This window comes from Marmota marmota, unplaced genomic scaffold (genome assembly GCF_001458135.2).
Source record: "Marmota marmota marmota unplaced genomic scaffold, marMar, whole genome shotgun sequence".
In the NCBI taxonomy this organism is placed as follows: domain Eukaryota; kingdom Metazoa; phylum Chordata; class Mammalia; order Rodentia; family Sciuridae; genus Marmota; species Marmota marmota.
In genome coordinates this window covers 5,776,027-5,796,273 of record NW_025999891.1, presented here as the reverse complement: position 1 = coordinate 5,796,273, position 20,247 = coordinate 5,776,027, and the positions used below count along the sequence as shown (strand labels likewise).

At 34.4% G+C, this 20,247-nt stretch overlaps 3 protein-coding genes across 11 annotated transcripts in view; 2 read left to right on the top strand and 1 right to left on the bottom strand.

Annotated features, from left to right (window-relative positions):
• Nf1 (neurofibromin 1) overlaps positions 1-20,247 on the bottom strand; it is a 245,823-nt gene that overhangs the window by 46,261 nt on the left and 179,315 nt on the right. For all 9 annotated transcript variants that reach the window (XM_048794474.1, XM_048794490.1, XM_048794485.1 and 6 more), the window contains one exon: positions 248-680. In XM_048794474.1, coding sequence (XP_048650431.1) covers positions 248-680 — 433 coding nt within the window. The remainder of the gene's footprint in view (positions 1-247; positions 681-20,247) is intronic.
• Evi2a (ecotropic viral integration site 2A) lies at positions 2,691-7,086 on the top strand. The gene is made up of 2 exons (XM_015501157.2): positions 2,691-2,942; positions 5,785-7,086. The coding sequence occupies exon 2, from the start codon at positions 5,800-5,802 to the stop codon at positions 6,523-6,525; it is 726 nt and encodes a 241-aa protein (XP_015356643.1). The 5' UTR covers positions 2,691-2,942; positions 5,785-5,799; the 3' UTR covers positions 6,526-7,086.
• Positions 8,338-18,889, top strand: Evi2b (ecotropic viral integration site 2B). Its single transcript, XM_015501155.2, has 2 exons — positions 8,338-9,562; positions 17,134-18,889. Exon 2 carries the CDS (start codon positions 17,162-17,164, stop codon positions 18,515-18,517), a length of 1,356 nt encoding a protein of 451 aa, XP_015356641.1. The 5' UTR covers positions 8,338-9,562; positions 17,134-17,161; the 3' UTR covers positions 18,518-18,889.

Genomic DNA, 20,247 nt, shown 5'->3' with positions numbered 1-20,247 from the left:
CACATTCCTACCATTTGATTGACAGATAGCAAACTACCCATCCTACAGCACTCTTCTGCCTCCAACCCAATCTAGACTTACACCTCTCTTGTCTTCTGCAGAACCTCTATAGAGAGAGAAATCTTGGTCTTCCTACATCTGGATTTATTTGACATCTGATGTACAACTATGAGGAAATTTGGCCAGGATATAGTCTGATTAGGCAAGAAAGGCAATGAATCAATCACAATCACAGAATTAAACTTACCTTAATAGAAACTTTGGTATCTTTGTGAGCTAGTTTGAGAGCATTATGGAATACCTTGAGGTCCTCTTCCAAAGCCAATGTGGCAGCAGGTAGTTTTTGTTGTTCATGCTCTATGTGTTCAGCCAGTTTCCCAGGACAGTCTATGAAAATGAGTCTTTTGCTACCTTTGAGGCCAGTCAGCAACCGCTCATGATACTTGGTGTATTCTCTGACCCAGGAGTTGCAGTTATAGATATAGACTGCAGAGACGTTATCATAAGCAAAGCCAGGAAAAACAACAAACCACTTCGAGAGAAAGTCTGTTTTAAAGCGATTGCTTGGCCCAGTATGGGTAAGGTCCACTACAATTTCATATGGCTTTGCATAATATGGCTTCAAAGTCAGCAAGACGTGGTATATCAGCAAATCACCATTGATTTGACCAGTTTTGAACCTAAGAAAGATGATAAAAGAGGACAAAGATTATTAAACTTTTGAATAAATATATAAAGACACAACTAATCTCTACTCTCTCTATTCTGGATTAGTTTTCTAGAGAGAACAGTAGTAAAAAACCATTATTCAAAGTCTAGACCTATGTTTTAAGTCAGTTGTTCTTCAGACATGGAGAAATAAGGCTAAAGTAAAACAGAAGAGACAAATTTCCAATTCAAATATTTTGAACAATACGTTTTGCCCATTAGTCAAGAAAGGAGGAAGACAGTAGTCACTGGTTCGTTGCTTCTAAGCCTACCAAATTTCTCAGGTAAACAGTTTGGGTAGGAATCACCCACCTGGAGGTCTGGAATGAAATGTGGTATGCTTTATCCAATCCATTTATCCCATCTCAACCAGACATTGGTCCAGCAATGAACACACGAGTCAAAATCAGTTCTACCAGGCCAGAAGTCTAGTTAAGTGAATAGCTTATAATGTTGGGTTTTGAGAACTTTTTCTAAAACATGTACTTCTGGGAGCTGCTAGCTCATATGTCAGGATATAAAGGAAAAAGTCTGTCTAAAAACTGAAGAGAATTAGCTGAGAAGTAAGAGAAACTGGGGCCTTGGCCATATCATTAGAGTCCCAGATAAAGTATCTCATGAAGTCAAATTTATCCCCGGATTCTTCAGCTGTGTGAACGAATAAATATTAATTTTTGATTAAGCCATAAATGTCATATGTTGCTTTAAACCAAAAGAATACTAATTAATATGAGTAGTGTGGAGAAAAAGCCCTGAAGAACATGGTACCGAATTTTCAAATCCTAACAACCTATTTTACCTTAGGGCTAATGGTATTAGTTAGCTATGTGGACTTCTGCCATCAAAATCAATTGGGATGCTTGATAAAAAGGCCCAGGCCTGCTAAATATTAACATATGGGGGGGTGGCATTTTTCTTATTTTTAAACAATCCTCTGATCTTTATATGCACAAACATTTCTGAATCACTATTTAAAATTAGGGACTTATTTAACTTTTTTTTTTAATTAAGAAAGGAATGATATAACCAAAGAGTTAAATATAAGACATATGAAGGAGTTGGGATTAGCAAAAAGGATATTATAATAACATAGATATGGCTAATAAGGACCTAAAATACTATGGTGACAGTAAAAATAGCAAAGAAGAAATCAATTTAAGAATATGAAGAAAGTCTGATTAGGACTGAAGTCTGATTAGGACTGAAACAAAGAACACGAACTAAAAGTACTTTCTGTTTATCAACCCTCTGAGATTACAAAGCAAGTAACTATCAAGAACAGAAACTAAGAGATCATGAAAGAGGCAGCAACATTTGCAGAAAAAATGAAGTTCATTTTAGACTTGTTAAATTTGAGGTGGTGACAGGACATGTGAGAAGAATGTATGTGTATACATACATACTGTATCACACAAAGGCATCTTCAGTCCCACATAATCTAGGTTTACTAGATATTTTCTCAAATCATTGTTATAGTTCCAAATTTGAAATGTTGTATATGGGTATCAATGTTTTTATAATCTGACAAATACCAAAGACTCCAAATTCATGTTTTAAAATCCTTCTGTGGTATATAAATAAAATATCTGGAGAAACCAGGTATGGTAGTACACACCTATAATCCCAGTGACTAGGGAGGCTGAGGCAGAAGGATCACAAGTTTGAGGCCAACCTCAGCAACTCAGCGAGACTCAAAATAAAAGTAAAAAAAAAAAAAAAAGGGGTGGGAGCTGGAGATGTGGCTCAGTGGTTAAGTGCCCCTGATTTCAATCCCTAGTCCCCATACTCCCTGCAAAAAAAAAAAAAAGGTGCTGTCTTATAACTTCTATTGAATGATACAAACATCACTGAGAAGCATATAGCAGGCATATTAAACGAGAAAAAGAGCCAAAGGCATTAAGTGGAAAACCCTCCCTGTTCTGGGGGCGGGATTTGTTCCACAAAGCCTCCTGTTATAAGACTGGCCAGCTAGACAAGTTGAAGGTTTTTTTCTTTTTTCTTTTTTCCTCTATGACTTGTTGCTTGAGTTGCAGCAGAAAGGAAATGTGTCATCTGTGGTTTGGTTTTAGAAGTGGAAAGCTAGCTGTACATATCCTTTTTTTTTTTTCTTAAACTGCAGATTTACTTAAGTTTTGCATTCTCCAAGTCTTATTCTACTTTAAATAAGAGGACAAGAAAAGAAGTGACTTATTAAAATCACATTATAATCAGATTTTGACCAAGAATTTTGTAAGGTAGGTCATATGTATGATTTTTCTTATGACTTTTCACTTACAACTTTGTTCGGATTAGTATTTGAGGAAGTGCTTTCAAAGAGTAAGAATCTCACTAACAAAGTAGAATCATAAGTAACTGAAAATATTTGCTGTTTTTTTCCTGTTATGTAAAATTATTTAAATATTATAAAATGAAATGGGAAGATGATTGCTAACATGAAGTTTTAAATTAATATTAGGATCTGATTCTAGACCCTACAAGTAAACTGAAACAACTTGTTATTTAAAAAAAAAAAAAAGTTTAAAAAGTAATTCTTATTATTGCTATGCTTAGGCATTATAACCAGAGATTAAAAAAAAAAATTGGTAAGACAACCTTGATTGTATGGCATAAAATAGAGAGTAGAAACAGTCGACAATTCTCAGGCATTTGTAAGGGTAAAAGAAAGTCACACTTTGTTATCAGTTTGTTTATTTGGGCATGGCAGTACATCTGGCTGAAGACAATCAACAGCAGGCCTATTATCTGTCCCGTGGTAAGCACTGCTAAAATGTGTACAAATACTATGATGCATGCTACATTGTTATGGACTAATATGACGAGAATAATCTACTTTAAATCATTTAACATCTAACGCAGAAGTCCAGTCTAGTATAAAAAGATGAAAATCATTTGCTAACTCAATTTAAAGTATTTCGTTTTGTGAAAGAATCAAAGTATCCAAAGATTTATATCATTCAACGTAAAAGCTGAGGCGGAACAGTACTAATTAGTCAGTGCACTGTATCTTTAACTGGTAATGGTCATGATCCAAAAAGTAATCTTGATCCTAGAACATTTAATAAAGTATTTTTCCTCTCTACTATTAACATGAAATATTTCTTTAGGTTAGTTTCCAAATTAACCTTGCTTATTATATGCTATTTTTATTTATGTAATTCAACATATCAGATTTGTTATTCTCCATTTCTATATTTCAATACTATTATCTAATGACATATACAGCTATTACTTATAAAACATTAATGTCCAAAAGCATTATTAGCAGAGTAGCATCTGTGTCACTTGGGAGTGGGTCAGAGACACAGTCTCAGGTCCCACCCTAGACCTGCTGAATTAGAAACTGCATTAAGATTTTTTTAAAAAAAGATCATGCACATTCAAGTTTGAAAATAATTTATATATAATATACAGGGTTCTTCCCTTGCACCCCCCCCACCACCCTGTATCAGGAATCAAACTCAGGACCTCATATGCTAAGACAAGTACTTTACCATTGAGCTACATCCCTGGCCTTACACAGGGTTAACTTTTCTTTTTTAGTTGTTAATGGGCTTTTATTATTTATTTATTTATATGTGGTTCTGAGAATCAAACCCAGTGCCTCACACATGCTATGCAAGCACTCTACCGGTGACCCACAACCGCATCTCCTTACACAGGTTTCTTAACCAGACAACTGCATTTAGTAAATCTCAGAACAATCCAGTTTTTGCTTTTAGTTTCCTTGAATAAATGATAAAAGAGATACCCCATTAATGGTCAGATTTTCTGCTAGGTCAGTAGTATCTGGACCAGATAAGGCAATTCTACTTAAATCTCTGTAATCATATGGTGGATAATACAAATTAGAAAGAGAACCTGTCCCCTTTTTGTATAGGCTTCTAGGAAGCCCTGAGCCATTGACGCTCATTTTTTTTTTTTAAGTGATGGTAATTAAATTTAAGGCTTTGCCCATTTTAAGCACTATACCACAGAGCTATACCCTAGGCACTGAATCTCAAGTGCTTCAATTATACATTGGGATGCTTACAATCTGCCACTTCATTCTAAGTCTCTAGGATCCTGATGATATATTTCTTCCCATTTTATGGTACAATTTTGTTTTTAGAATTATGCCAAAATCAGAAAAGAATGCAAGTTATAAAATAATGAAAAGCAGTCAACTTCTGTTGAACTACTGAGATTATTCAGAAGAAATTTTTTCCCCTCCTTTTTTTTTTTTTTTAAAGAGTTGCAATAAGGAACTGGGGATGTAGCTCAGTGCGGAAGCGCACTTGCCTAGCATGTTTAAGACACTGGGTTCAAACCCTAGTATCAGTAAACAAAGTCACATTAAGTTAGGGGAAATAGAGTGAAAAAAGAGGACCACCACCATAAATTGCTCTTGTAAATACTGGGAAAATATTTCTAAGTACCTCATTATTCTAATCATCAAGATAAGCACTCAAGAAAAAAAAAAACAAAACCCTGAAATCCTATTTGAAGTCCATTTTCTTTTATTTTCTATCAAACTTTCCCACCTTTCCTTCTAAAACACACATAAACAAACAAACAAAACAAAACAAAACCTTTCTTTTTCTTTTTAAAAATAAAACAAACTTTTCAAGGCCAAATTCTTCTTTACTACAAAGATTGGTCACATTTTAGTTGGAGAGTGGAAAGTTTCAGCAGAATGATCCTTAAATGGTTTTCTTCTTAAAATGAGGAATCAAAATCGTAAAAGCAGAAGTATCTCACTCAAAGCTGAAATCTAGCAAGTTTAAAAGGGAAAAAAAATATGAAAAGTCACACTATTTATTTAAAACTGATTAATAAATATTTGCAATGCTAATTTATAGCATCTAAAAGTACAGCAGACATTAAATGCTTCTTTATACATAATACATAAGAATAATAGAAATCTTCTTTATATATAAGAATAATGGAAAATTCAGTTGAAAAGGAATTCAATAGCAAATGTTAGGCATAAGCTAGCAGTTTACTTTTAAAAACCAAACTGTTTGCCGTTTAACATCAGTCACCAAAACTAAGGAACCATTATTCACAAATTAACAAATGTTATTGATGTCCCAACAGATCACCAGTATACTCATGGAAATGGATCACACAGGACATTATCTGCATCTTGCCTTTCTGATGACAACAACTTTTTTTTTGTCTCCTGGAACAAAAGCAAACTACACACATCTTCGGGCTAACAGTACTACTGCCTGGGATTCAGTTCTTCAAAACATCACAGGCAGATACCCAGATGAAAACACTGCCACAACCCATGTGACTCCTGAAGTGGATTACGAAGCTAATTCTACAAACATGCCTGAAAGAGCAACATCACATCACATCACATCTTTAACTCCTAAATCTGAGCAGGAGCTCTATAAGCCTTCTGTTGCAGGGAACAGTTCTCCAACAGTTGAAAACACAAGCAAAAGTCATGGTGAAATTTTTAAAAAGGATGTCTGTGAGGGAAACAACAACTCGGCAATGCTAATTTGCTTAATTATAATTGCAGTGCTTTTTCTTATCTGTACCCTACTATTTCTATCAACTGTGGTTCTGGCAAACAAAGTTTCATCTCTCAGAAGATCAAAACAAGCAGGCAAGCGGCAGCCTAGAAGCAATGGTGACTTTCTGGCAAGCAGTGGACTATGGCCTGCTGAATCAGACACTTGGAAAAGAGCAAAGCAGCTCACAGGGCCCAACCTTGTGTTGCAATCTACCGGAATGCTCACAGCTACAAGGGAAAGAAAAGATGAAGAAGGAACTGAAAAAGTTACTAACAGATGCTTTAGGGAAGAAAAAATGAACGCAAAGTAGTGATGAGGGAGGTTACGGAGTTAAAAAAAAAAAGGAAGTCAGTTTGGTATTTAATGCCAAAGTGTTGGACAGATGAGCTAAAATAATGACATGCAATTTAGCATCAGACATATAAGAAAGGGAGATTATATGCCTGCTTACTTAATTACTGAAACTGTATGATTCTGTTTGACATCGAATATTTTAAAAAGAAAATAAACCATGAAGCCTTTGGGTAAGGTTTTAAAACTAAGATGGAAAAACGATCAAGGGATAATTAAATATTCTCTATTCAGCAATAGTTAGAAGATCTTTGTCTGAATGTAACTGAACTCTGAAGTAGTTTTAGTATGTTCTTAGAGTCAAGTTATTCTTCAATATTTAACAGAAGTCAAATTCCTAATGTATAGATTTGAACTGTACAACATAATGGTACCTTCTTTGCTGGATGTGACAGAGTCCATATCAGCTCATATGTCAACACAACTAATTTCAGGCTACATGCTTTCATCTTTATGTATGACACACATAAGAAAGTGCTTTTCTACTATAAATATTAAATTAAAACTTAATTTTGTGTAATACATTAAAACTTATTAGAAGAAAACTGACCATGTATATCTGCATCCATTTGACTTAATACATTGTAAAGCTCAATGAGAAAAACAGCACAACTAAAATAGTTAAGATTTATAGTTACATTAGAAGGCTAAGATAAATATAAAGTATGTTTTTCTGTTTAAGAGTAACATTCATCTTTTTTATAAATACTGCTTGATGGAGTATTAATAATATTAATATTTGGGCTGGACATGATGATGCATGCCTATAATCCTAGCTACTCAAGAGACTAAGGCAGGAGGGGTTGCAAATTCAAGATTGGCCTAGGCAATTTAGCAAGACACAGTCTCAAAACAAATAAAATAGTAGCTTAGTAATAAAGCACTCTTGGGTTTGATGCACAGTAATGCAAAAAACAAATAATATTAATATTTGGACTTCAAGAATGTGAAGTGGCTAATAAATGACCATTTTTATTTTTCACTATACAATGTCTTCAGGTTGGAAAACAGGATAATTCAGGTTAATTGGCTTTGAAGAAACTGGAGGTGGTGCATGACTGTAATCCCAGCAGCCTGGGAGGCTGAGGCAATAAGCAACTCAGTGAGATCCTGTCTCTCCCTCATACCACACCCCACCCCACCGCCCCCCTCAAAAAAAGAAAGAAAGAAATTGGCTTCAAGTAAAACAATGACTTACATTCAAGTCACAGTGCCCTGCTTTCGGGTTATCTTTTGAGCGATAAAATGTCCCAGATTAGAAATGACTCTGGGCAGCACTTCCATTTTATGCACATTAAATATCTAAGACTGAGCACCAGAACACAATAGAGACAACACAAAGTCCTCCTTGAATCAAGTGTCTTAAATAAATACCTGTCAGGAAATTAAAGCAAAACAATATCTATAAAAAATATATTTCATATCCAACATACTGGCCAAATATTTTCTCAATGAATACAAAGCTTTTATATACTTAAGGAATATTTAAAATTGATCATTTACTGCCTTGGCTATTAAACATACATCCTGAGAATGATATAATTCAGTGATAGTTCATGATACTTAAAGATGGTAGGTAAGATATCTTTCACTTCAAAAAAAATTTTTTTTAATATATTTTAGTTGTAGGTGGACACAATCTCTTTTTATTTCATTTTTTTTTAATGTGGTGCTGAGGTTCGAACCCAGTGCCTCATGTGTGCTAGGTGAGCGCCACAACCCCAGTTTCTCACTTCAAATTTTTTTTAACAACATCTTTATGAGGTGCTGAGAATCAAACCCAGTGCCTCATACATGCTAGGCGAGTGCATTACCACTTGAGCCACATCCCCAGCTCTCACTTCAAATTTTTAAAGTTATTTTTGAACAAAAATACTGTTATTTTCTACCCCTAGGTACTATGGTTCACTAGCTTAATTCAGGATTTTAAAATAGTGAGGCAAAATCTTATAACATTTAATTTCGTTCTGTTACTCTTTTTGAATAAAGTTATAAGTACTTTAAACTAGGCCATAATAATCCGTATTCTCCTGCAGTGATCAGGGGAAGTAGTACGTGAGTTGATAGTTACCTACCTACTATAATACACACTATTCAAGGCACTTATACATTTATTTAATCTCATAGTAAATTAGGGATTACAATCTTCATTTTTCAGATGAAGATGAAAGAACTTGCACAAAGAAATTTTCATTCAGACAGTCTTTTTCACCATAGTTTGCCCACTTAATTTCTTATTTTAAAAAGTATATGGTACTGGGGATGTAGCTTACTGGTAGAGCACTTGTCCATCACACACATGGCCTTGGGTTCAACCTCCAGCACTTCAAAAAATAAAAATAAAAAAGCATTTGGTGAAAATAATTTACTCTCTTACTTGGGCTGTCTTTTGCCTATATTATGAATGAGGACATAACATTACCATTAAATGGTTACCTACTGTGTGTAAAGCATTCATAAATGGTTATTTAATTTTCACAATAACTCAACATGAGAAATATTCCTTCAGAGGAGAAAATGGTTACTCAGAAGTACAGCGACTTCCTTATGGTCACATAAGTAAACAGAACACAACATATTTAATTTTTACTAGAAGAATCTAATTATGGATAATACACAACTGGCAGCTTTTGTCCCCTTAGAATACACAATTTTCTCTTCAGGACTCCATTTTAAATATTTAAATTATATAATCACATTACTACAGCATCTCAAATGTTTACTTAGAAACATTAATTAAAAGCATTCAAATCACATAGCTCCAAATTGTGTTTCAAAATAAGTTCTGTTATAGTAGTACATTTCTTAGTCATTTTGTGGCTTATTGCACTTCCGGCAAGAGCTATTGATAAACTTCCTCTGTTCTGCAGAAACCATTTTAGTGACTAGAGGACCACTTTTAATCTGAGGTGAATCACCCCTTTTGCTTTCTTAGCCAAAACACCAACATGTCCTATTAGAACAACAATTTGGCACTCTGCAAAAGAAGTTAACAGGTAAGAAAATTTTCACATGGGCCATCTGGTTTACTTTTTGCTTTATACAAAATGTATTTTAAAAACTAATATATTATTAGTATTTAAAACTTAAATTCAACTCTTTTATAATTTATAGATGTCTGTAACAGGTTTTCATGGATTTATTGAATGGAATTAAAAAATACTCAGTGTTGAGCCTGCCTTAGAGAAAGATTTTTTCCCCTAGGTTTTTATAATTATAAGCCCATTGACTTAATCAAAATGTTTGTTAACCTTAGTTTTAAAATTAAAAGAAATAAATACAGCCATAAAAGATAAATCTAAGGACTACAAATAAAATTAGATTCTATGAGCTATGACTAAAATAATGTTAAATTTCTAGGGACTGGGGATGTAGGTCAGTGGTTGAGTGACTATCTAGCATGTAGTCCTGCTTTGTTCCCCAGCACCACACACACATATAAACACAATATTCTAATTTGCTTTTTATAAAATTTTCCTATCTACAATATAATATATAGATTGAAATTATTTTTATTTTTTCAGTCCTCTTTAGATTCCATAGGTCACCTTCACTTAATTTAAAAAGAAATAAAAAGATGATGTACTTGATTATTATTTTTATAGAAATAGAATTTTATGTAAGTAATAATGAAAATACTGTAATTCATTTTAAAAGCTCCCTAAGCAAAAATGCTATGACAAAATGTTCACATATATTCATATCATCTGCATGTTTATGTCACATATTCTTATCTGAGACTTTATTAAAGATACAGGAAGAAAAACACTCACAGAATAAACAACAGAAAACTGTTAATGCATACAAAAGATGTTTATACTGTGAGTAAACTAGGCAATTACAAAGTAGATTTGTCCTCTAAATAAAAATTGCAAAAAGTCTACACAGATCTGCAATTTCAAGGAATAAATTCACAGTGGTTTATATTCTATCTCAACACTTCATAAACACTTTCTCTTATAGTAGTACACTTTGAATTTCTTCTAAATGGATTACTTGTAAGAAGTTATTACAGAAGCTGGAAAAAGGAAAGATTTTTTTTTTAAAGATAAGACTTATCTAAAAAAGACAAGTCTTTAAAAAGGAGTAGTCCCTAATTCAATGCTTAATAGCATCTATTTTTCAACTAATTCCTACATAATTCTACTTAGAAGTAAAATTATCAATTCTGAATAAATTTGAATTTGGTAAACATAAATCTAATACCTTTTAATACCTAATCTTTAAGAAAGTACCACAGATTTTCCAGTGAACTTTCTAAATATGATAACTGATAGGATAACTATTAAAAACTCCCATAGCTGTTTTTCACAGAATCACAGGACCAACACGGGCTTTCTGGTAGTTCTTTTCCTACTCTGTATGCAAGCCTACCTCCAAAAGGTGCTCACATATTGATTTCCAGAGAGCTTATATCTTTTTCCTTCATAAAACATTTATAATTCTGCTACGAAAGGCCGCACAGCATGTAGTAGATGGAAAGGGCTCTGGTACAACACTGGCACAGCTTATTAGTGCCACTACTTAGAGCTATGACACTTTGTCTATAATACATAAATTCTCTCAATTTCCCTTTTTATAAGATGAAAATACTACTCTCTGGCTCATTAAAATAGAATAGTGCCTAGCATTTTTGGGGGGCTCTGTAGATGATACTTATTACTATTGATAAAACATGGTCATCAAATACTACCTTCTGTAATTCAATATTAATTTCATTTTCTGCTCTTCCTCAAGACACAGAACTGTTCTTTTCCTCCTTTTATGGTTTCAAAACTTCTCTAGTTGGAAATACCACTACTACTAAACTTTAATCTATTGTATTTGCATTATAACTTACTTTTATTATATCAAAGTAACTGGAATATAGATACGATTTTTGATATAGCCATCTACTATTGCCTTTTTACCTATGATATATTCTCCAAATCTTTTTGATTCCCTTTAAAATATAATATTTCCTATCATATCCAACTTAACATCATCAATTTTAAATGTTGGACCTTTCATGTACTTGTGCATTATATTCATGAGAACATGCCTAATACATGGGGTTCCTGCTTCACTGTTAACTGCCTTTAACATGCTTATTGATTAAAGCCTCAAAGTGTCAGCCTAAAATAATGAATAAATACTTTCATATGAAGGTTGACAAATTTAAGATTTGCCCGAGTAAGAGATTAAAGGATTTCTAGGTTCTTTGAAGTGATTAGCAGGTATACATCTGGATAGTTTTTGGGGAGGGAGGGCTGGGTAGAATCTTAAAGATCCTTACAGTAGACAGTGTGCAATGAAAACTAAGTGAGCTTGAGAGGCTGATTCATTAGACTCCTCCATCTTGGACAGACAGCTCCTTTCTGCTGGTTCCCATACCCACAAACAGGCCAGTGACAGGGAGTAGCACTTTGTAATTTGGTCCCTAATCTTTTCCTCCAACTATATCTTATCCACTTCAACTTTCTTTAGTAACTTCTTGCTAATTACATAACCATATTGCTTTTAGTTGTTTTTTTAACTTTTCTTTGTTGCTTCCTATAATTTTTGTTTCACTTTTCTCTTCTGCTATTTGTATTTCTTTACATCCTCTTTTTATATTCTTCTAAATTTTCTTCTCTTTTTCATTTCTCTGTCCCATATTGTTCTTTCTACTATCTTCTTCCCCTGCAGAAACAATGCACTTCACATACATACCACCTACATGCTAAAAGCATATATGTTAAATAATTTTCTGTACTTATGCAATAACACTAAGTCTTGAAAAAAGTCCATTTTTTCACCAGTATATCCACTTCTACTTAGTCTTTTTTTAAGTCTTACTCCTTTTCTGGACTATTCTAAATGGCTGTAGTAGGATTCTAACAGACTCCAGTATTCTGATACTCAGATCCTAAAAGGGTAAAAAAAATCACCTGAAGAGTGGGGAAAAGTGGTAGGAGAGGTAAAAAGTGGAATTTGTTGTTGTAACCCTTAAATGACAAGTGAAAATTTCACAGTGGGTTCTACTAACTTCCTATTGATACAAGAGGATATAAACCTACCACAATTGATTTTACAAACTCCACTGAGTTTATTTATGTTTCTGCTTGGGCTCTTTCCTCCTCGACTGCCTTTTACAGCTATAAAAAGAGGAACCATATGGTTACTTTATTTTAAGCAAAGTCACAAAGGAGGAAATATTTCTAGCCGAAGACAGCTCATGGCCTATATGTTCTGTTGCTTTGCAAAGCATTTTCTAGAAATATTTAAAAAATAAAACTCCAAAGAATAAGATTTTCTAACAAAGCCCCCCCCCCTTCTTTTTGGAGGCTATAAGAATAGTAGATAGGTTGGAATTGCACCTAGAGATGACTCAAATCCTAATATTATTGCTAAGTTTCAGATTTTCCCCTTTTAAACATTTTTTTAAATGAACAAAAAAATAATGTACTGACTTAATATTTTGCTTTCTCTGTTTATATTCTTCTGGTAGCAGTTTTTTTTTTTTTTTTTTTTTAAAGTACTAGAGTCTGAGCCCAGGGACACTTCACACCTTAGCTACATCCCCAGCCCTTTTAAATTTTTTTGAAATACTTTTTTAGTTATACATGGACACAATATCTTTATGTTGTTTATTTATTTTTATGTGGTGCTGAGGATCAAACACAGTGTCTCACATGTGTAAAGCAGGCGCTCTGCCATTGAGCCACAAACCCAGCTCCCTTTATTTATTTATTTATTTATTTTTATTTTATTTTGAGGCAGCTCTTCACTTAATTGCTGAAGGTCTTGTTAAGTTGCTGAGGCTGGCCTCAAACTTGCAACACTCCTGTCTCAGCCTCCCAAGTGGCAGGGATCAGAGGCATGTGATACCATGCCCAGCCTGGTAGAAGTCTTAAGAAAAAGTTAAATGGAAAGGAACCAAGAAGTCCTATAGAGGTTAAATGTTTGTTTTCAGAACTCCTAATGTAGAAGGTATTATGCTGCAGAGGAATTAAAATACAAAAACATGAGACAGTGAGGGGCATTAGAAAGAATATAAGCTTTGAACAAATAAAGCAGTAAAATAAACTAAGACTATAATGTTGGGGTGGCAAGAGAATGAAGTATGATGAATCTGGGAAAGGAAGGAAGGAAAGAAGAAAAGAAAAATAGTAAAGCTTTGAAATCAGATAGTCCTGGGTACAAGTTCCCAGTCTATCACTAACAGTGATATAACATGGGCAAACTGCTTAACACACTTGAATCTGTTGCTTTATTTACAAATCAAGAGTCATTCTTCATAAAGCCATTTAAATATTAAATGAAGTAAGATGTATGTAAAATACCTGGGATGGATGGTACAACACAGTTGTTCTAGATAAATATTTTTCTTTTTTGTTTCATTCTGCCTTTGTCAAAGTTCTTTATAATCTTGCTTGAGAAAATAATACAAACAAAATATGAGAAGCCAAGTGATTAAAAAAAAAAACACAATTACTTGAGAGAATAGAAGTATGAGTGAGGTACACACATGAAAGTATCTAAGGAACCATAAAGACAGTAAGAACTAGGAAGATTCAGGGAATAGCTGATCTCTGGGCTGTGGTCTGTCACAGACAACTTGGTTCAAGAAGGGAAATTTAAACTGAAGTCTATAAGAAGAAGACAGGTTCAGATACAAAGTTTGAAGGAGGAAGAGAATAGGTATGGGGAAAACCACATTCTAACATGGTGGAAAAAAGCATAATTAAAAGGTATCTGTTTAGAGAAAAAGGTATGTGTTTACAAATTTATGTAAGGAAGAAAACTCAGTTTAGAAGATTTACTTTGACTGAAACGGGGAACCCTCAAGCAAAGGAGTAGTAAACAGATCATGAATGCTTTTCATCAGCAGTGGGCAGGAAAGGTGAAAGAACTATTTTAAAATTTAGACTTGAAGCATTAAAGAGAGAGAGAGAGTATAAAGGAAAAGATAGAATGGGGAAAAAAATTTCAATGTCTTTTCTTCTCAAATAGGGTCATTTACCATCACTGCACATTAGCTGGTGTAGGATAAGCAATGAAAACTACTCAAGTATGGTGAAAAGTCTGTTTTAGAAACCTTTTACTGTACCTTGAAACAGAGTATCACATCTCTCTCTATTAGAAAGACTTTCTATAAATCACAGAAAAAAATAGTTTCTTATTATATATACACCAGGATCTAACACTGAGATTTTCCTTTCCCAAAGGTTAAGAAATAGCTGGTAGTTACCATTGTGCTTGATGACGCACAAAACAATACACTGCACTCAGAACTGAAAGTTGTCTTCCTATATATAGTTCCTTATTATAGAGATAAGGCAACTGACAACAGGAGAGATTAAGTGACTAGTGCTTGTGGTTAGATATGAAGTTAAGTGGCAGAGATAAAACTGGAACTTAATTCTTGAAGTTTTATTATTACCACATCTCACAAAAAGCTCTACCTTCCCCAAATGGCTAGTTTTTCCCAAGCCCCTATATTCTTCCTGCTTGCTTAATTAGTTCTCATTTTTAAGACTTAGTTCCAGTTTTACTTTTCTGGGAAACCTTCCTGAAGCCCTCTCAGACTAAATTAGTTCCTCTGTGCATTTCCTAAATACTTTTGTGAGAAAGTTTATTAAATTATTGTCTTTAAAAAAAAAAAAAAAATACCTGTTTAGCTACTACAAGAATCTGGAACACGTGAAAGGCAGAAACTATTTTTTTTTTTTTTGTACCAGGGATTGAATCCAGGGGCGCTTAACCATGGAGCCACATCCCCAGCCCCTTTCTATACTTCATTTAGAGACAGGGTTTTGATAAGTTGCTTAGGGCCTCACTAAGTTGCTGAGGCTTTGAACTCACCTTCTTCCTGCCTCAGCCTCCTGAGCTGCTGGGATTACAGACATGAGTCAATGTGCCTGGCAACTTTTTTAAATAACCTAAACCTAGACAGGACCTGACACAAATATGGTGTTTGGCAATACACTAATGAAAGTTAGCAGCAGGTGTGTTTGAAAAAATGGATAAGGGTGACTTGACCGGTTTGGAGCTCCGTCTAGATATTGAGCCTATGATTTTGAGTTGGATTTTCTTTTTTTGTTTGTTTTTTTAATATTTATTTTTTAGTTCTAAGTGGACACAATATCTTTATTTTACATTTACATGGTGCTGAGGAACAAACCCAGTGACTCACACGTGCTAGGCAAGTACTCTACCACTGAGCCACAATATCAGCCCCTTGAATTGATTTGCTTTTAAAAAATATATGCTTTTTAACATAGGTATGCATGCTAGACACTGAGGATGTCACAAAGATTACCAATACAATGAACTTAGTGCACATATGATTAATCAAAAAAGAGAATCTGTAATCCCAGCAGCACAGGAGGCTGAGACAGAAGGCTTGTGACTTCAAAGCCAGACTTAGCAATTTAGTGAGGTCCTAAGTAACTCAGGGAGACCCAGTCTCTAAATAAAATATAAAAAGGGCTGGGGATGTGGCTCAGTGGTTAAGTGCCCCTGGGTTTGATCCCTGGTACCCCCCCCCCCAAAAAAAAATTGTGAGAGTTCTCTGTGACAGCTTTGAGATAAAGATGAATTATATTTTCAACATGTTCAATTTGCTGAGAGTGAAATACATACATGGAATGTTCACAGGTTGGGAGTTATGACATAAAGATGTGATTTAAAATCTTACAGAATCAGGAACAAAGAAAAGTAGGTAAGAGGGAGAAGTGAATATCAAGTATCTACATTTAGGAGACAGGAGAAAAAGAGGAGCTAATGAAATTGACATGAAAGGAAGGAAGACAGTATTTCAAAGAGCTACTCAAATATTAGTGAGGGAATAGTGAGTAGTGGCAAATGTAAGACAATTAAGTAAAGACAATTGGATCAAGGTAGGAGGAGATCAACAGTATTCTTCAAGGCAGCAGAATCAACACATTTCTAGTAACAGAGGATGAGAAAAAGTAGACAGCACTTGGACCAAGCATAATGAGCCTATGCACCTGAGAAGTATGATATGAGATGAAGGAATATAATACAAGAAAGCTAGAGGGGCTGCAGGGCCAAATACAGATCTTATACCAGGATTAAAAGAGAGCTGAGGGGCTGGGGTTGTGGCTCAATGGTAGAGTGCTTGCCTAGCATGTGCAAGGCCCTGGGTTTGATCCTCAGCATCACATAAAAATAAACAAATAAAATAAAGGTATTGTGTCCAACTACAACTAAAAAATTAAAAAATAATAACAAAAGAGAGTTGAGTATGGTAATGCATACCTATAGCCCCAGGGAGGCTGATGCTGAAGAATTTTGAGTTCAAGTCTAGCATGAGCAACACAGTGAGACCCCCATCCCAAAGGGAAACAAGACATTACTACCTAAGAGGTCCAAATGCTATATGATAAGGTGGAGTATATTCAAGAGTTATTTACGCTAGCCTACAGTTTGTCAAGTATAAATTAGAATAATAAACATTAATTGGGTACCCACCTGCTTTATGCCAGGCATTGTAATGTAAAGTCAAATGTAACTAGATAACTTAAGATACCAAATGATACTTAATTGTCTTTTTCTTTCTTTCTTTCTTTTAATTATAAAGCCACTGGTAAAGAAGAAACAGATCTCAAATGGATTCCAAATATTTCATCTTAATTTTGTTTTCTGGATACCTGAACAGTATATTTTGCTCAGGGACAGAAGCAAGTACAACAGAAAAGCAACCACAATCCACTTTATTTACATCATCAATGCCATATAGCTCAGCTAATGTTCAAAACACAACAGAGAATCTTTCAGATAAACCAAAACAATCAATAACATCTGTCAAAGTCACTGCTGGACAACCAACATCAGCTGTCCATACCCCTTCTGGAAAACCAACAAAATATACTCCTGCTAGACCACTTACCTATATCATCACCAGTCAACCAACAGCAGTAGCCAGCACTTCATTCTCACAAACAGCATCAGACATGTCGACCTCTACCAGACAACTACCACCTTCTGCCCACACTTCCACCAGACAACCATCAACATCATCACTTTCCTACACTCCTACTCAACAACCGTCGTTACCTGTAGACACATCTTCTAGAAAATCAGTGCTATCGACTGTTGGTTATCTATCCATACCGTCAACACCAGCTGTCCAAAATTTACCTAGGATTACACCAAGGTTCATTTTAGAAACTACCCCTAACAAAAGAATTTCAAATAATAATAATTCAATAACTGCCATATTAATCGGTATAATTCTGACTTCTATGCTGGTAGCTATAATCATAATTGTACTATGGAAATGCTTGAGAAAACCAGTTTTAAATGATCAAAACTGGGCAGGCAGGTCTCCATTTGCTGATGGAGAAACCCCTGATATATGTATGGATAACATTAGGGAAAATGAAGTATCCACAAAACGTACATCAATTGTTTCACTTATGACCTGGAAACCCAGCAAAAGCACACTTTTAGCAGATGACTTAGAAATTAAGTTGTTTCAATCAAGTGAAAACATTGAAGATGCCAACGACCCCAAAACAGAGAAAATAAAAGATCAAGTAAATGGTACATCAGATGACAGTGCTGATGGGTCAACAATTGGTACCGCTGTTTCTTCTTCAGATGATTTTAATCAAGATTTTAATCTGCCTCCACCAACTCCCCTCCTTGATTTGGAAGGACGAGAGAGTAACCAATCTGACAAACACGTAATGACAATTGTACCTTCTCTTCCAAATGATCCTACTAATTTCCAACCAACTCTGAACAGTCTGAATCAAGACTTTGAAGATCATAATTCTAAAACCAAACAGTCATTTACATCATGCCCTGACTCATTTAATTTGCCCTTGCCACCAGAAGATTTTATAAAAAATCAAGAAGATTCCAACAATGAGATCCAGTGTCAAGAGTTTTCTATACTTCCTGACTCTAATGAAGATTTTAATGATTCTCTGCCACCACCACCTGCAGAATTATTGTAAATACCACAACTTACTTTTAGCCAATCTTCTATCTTTAAATGACTCTATCTTCTATTATTCCTCAAGTGATGTAATATATAAAATGTTAAATTGGTAGCCAATTTCAATTTTTATTCAGGAACTACCAGAAATGTATACAAAACCTATGTGTAAAAGCGAATTTTTTTAAAAAAATTATAAAACAATGATATGTTTATTAGCTATAAAACCTACCATTAAAGTACATTTTACATGTGAACGTTATATATGTCAATAACTTACACATTTTGAAACCTAGCAATTGACATGTATTTCTTACTACCCAACAGACTTTTTTTTTCCTGAAAAGCTTTATGTAAACTTGTCTTAAATAAATACAATTTAATTTTTCCATTTCAAAGTTTAGAATCGGAAGGAATAAGATATTAAGTATACATTCCAAGTTTTAAATTAATACCTTAAATGTTAAATAAATATTCGAAGTTTATGAGAAGGAAATACTTAAATGTTTGTGAATAAAAAAATTTTCCTCCTTGGTCTCACTTGAAATAGTAAAACAAACATATTAAAACATCAAACTATAGGGTTGACTTGGGACTTTGCCCTGAAAAAAATATGAGCATGCACCATGAAATACCATGAAATGCTAGCATTTTTCCCATCATGCTGAGAGTGAAATATTTTAAACTAGCCTACTTAGAAAGTTACTTCCAGGATGAGGGGCTAGGGTTGTGGCTCAGTGGTAAAGCGCTTGCCTAGCATGTGCGAGGCTCTGGGTTCGATCCTCAGCACCACATAAAAATAAAATAAAGGTATTGTGTCCACCTACAACTAAATAAACAAAATATTGAAAAAAAGAAAGTTACTTCCTGGGGCTGGGAATAGCTCAGTGGTAGAGTGCTTGGTTAGTAAGTGCAAAGCCTTGAGTTCAATTCTCAGCACTGAAATAAAAAAAAAAAAGTCACTTCCTTATACACCTAAAGCACCTAAACAAAATGAAGTGTTAGGAAGAGAGGGAGAAAGAAACCTTTTGTCACTATACATTGAAGCTTGCATTTTTTGGTACCAGGGATTGAACCCAGTGGCATATCCCCAACATTTTTTGAGGCATAAAAGTTGTTTCTTTTTTCCTAAAAATTTTTATTAGTTATTGATGGGCCTTTATTCATTTATTTGTTTATATGTGGTGTTGAGAATCGAACCCAGTGCCTGACACATGCTAGGCAAGCGCGCTACCACTGAGCCACACCCCAGCCCTAAAAGTTGTTTTTAAACAAACTTTTTAAAATGCAGAATATTTCATCTTTTATCCACTACCTGACAGGTGATAAATGTGAGATATCAGAGTAGTGATGAGACCAATGTTTGTCAAAATGAAGATGAAGAGCAATCATGGTCTGAACTTTCGGACATTCCAGCTTAGGTTTGCAGTAGTGCTTCTTTGCCCAACAAGCACATATTTTCCTCTTTATCCCCAAATGAACTCCAACGGGAGAGACTTAGAATGAAATGTGGTAACCTTACTGGTAGCTTAGCCTTGGAGAATCTTTCATAGTTCTGGGATTTTTCAGAAGAGAATATAGTATTTATTGGTAGTACCAGTTTTCAAGAAACTAATAAAGTTCCATCTTTAATAAAAAAAAATAATAAGGCTTTTAGACTTTGGAATTTTCTATATAACATTAGTCCTTTAATCTTCTAAGCCATTTCTTACTGATCATTAACACTTTTTATCCAGCAAGCATTCTTCA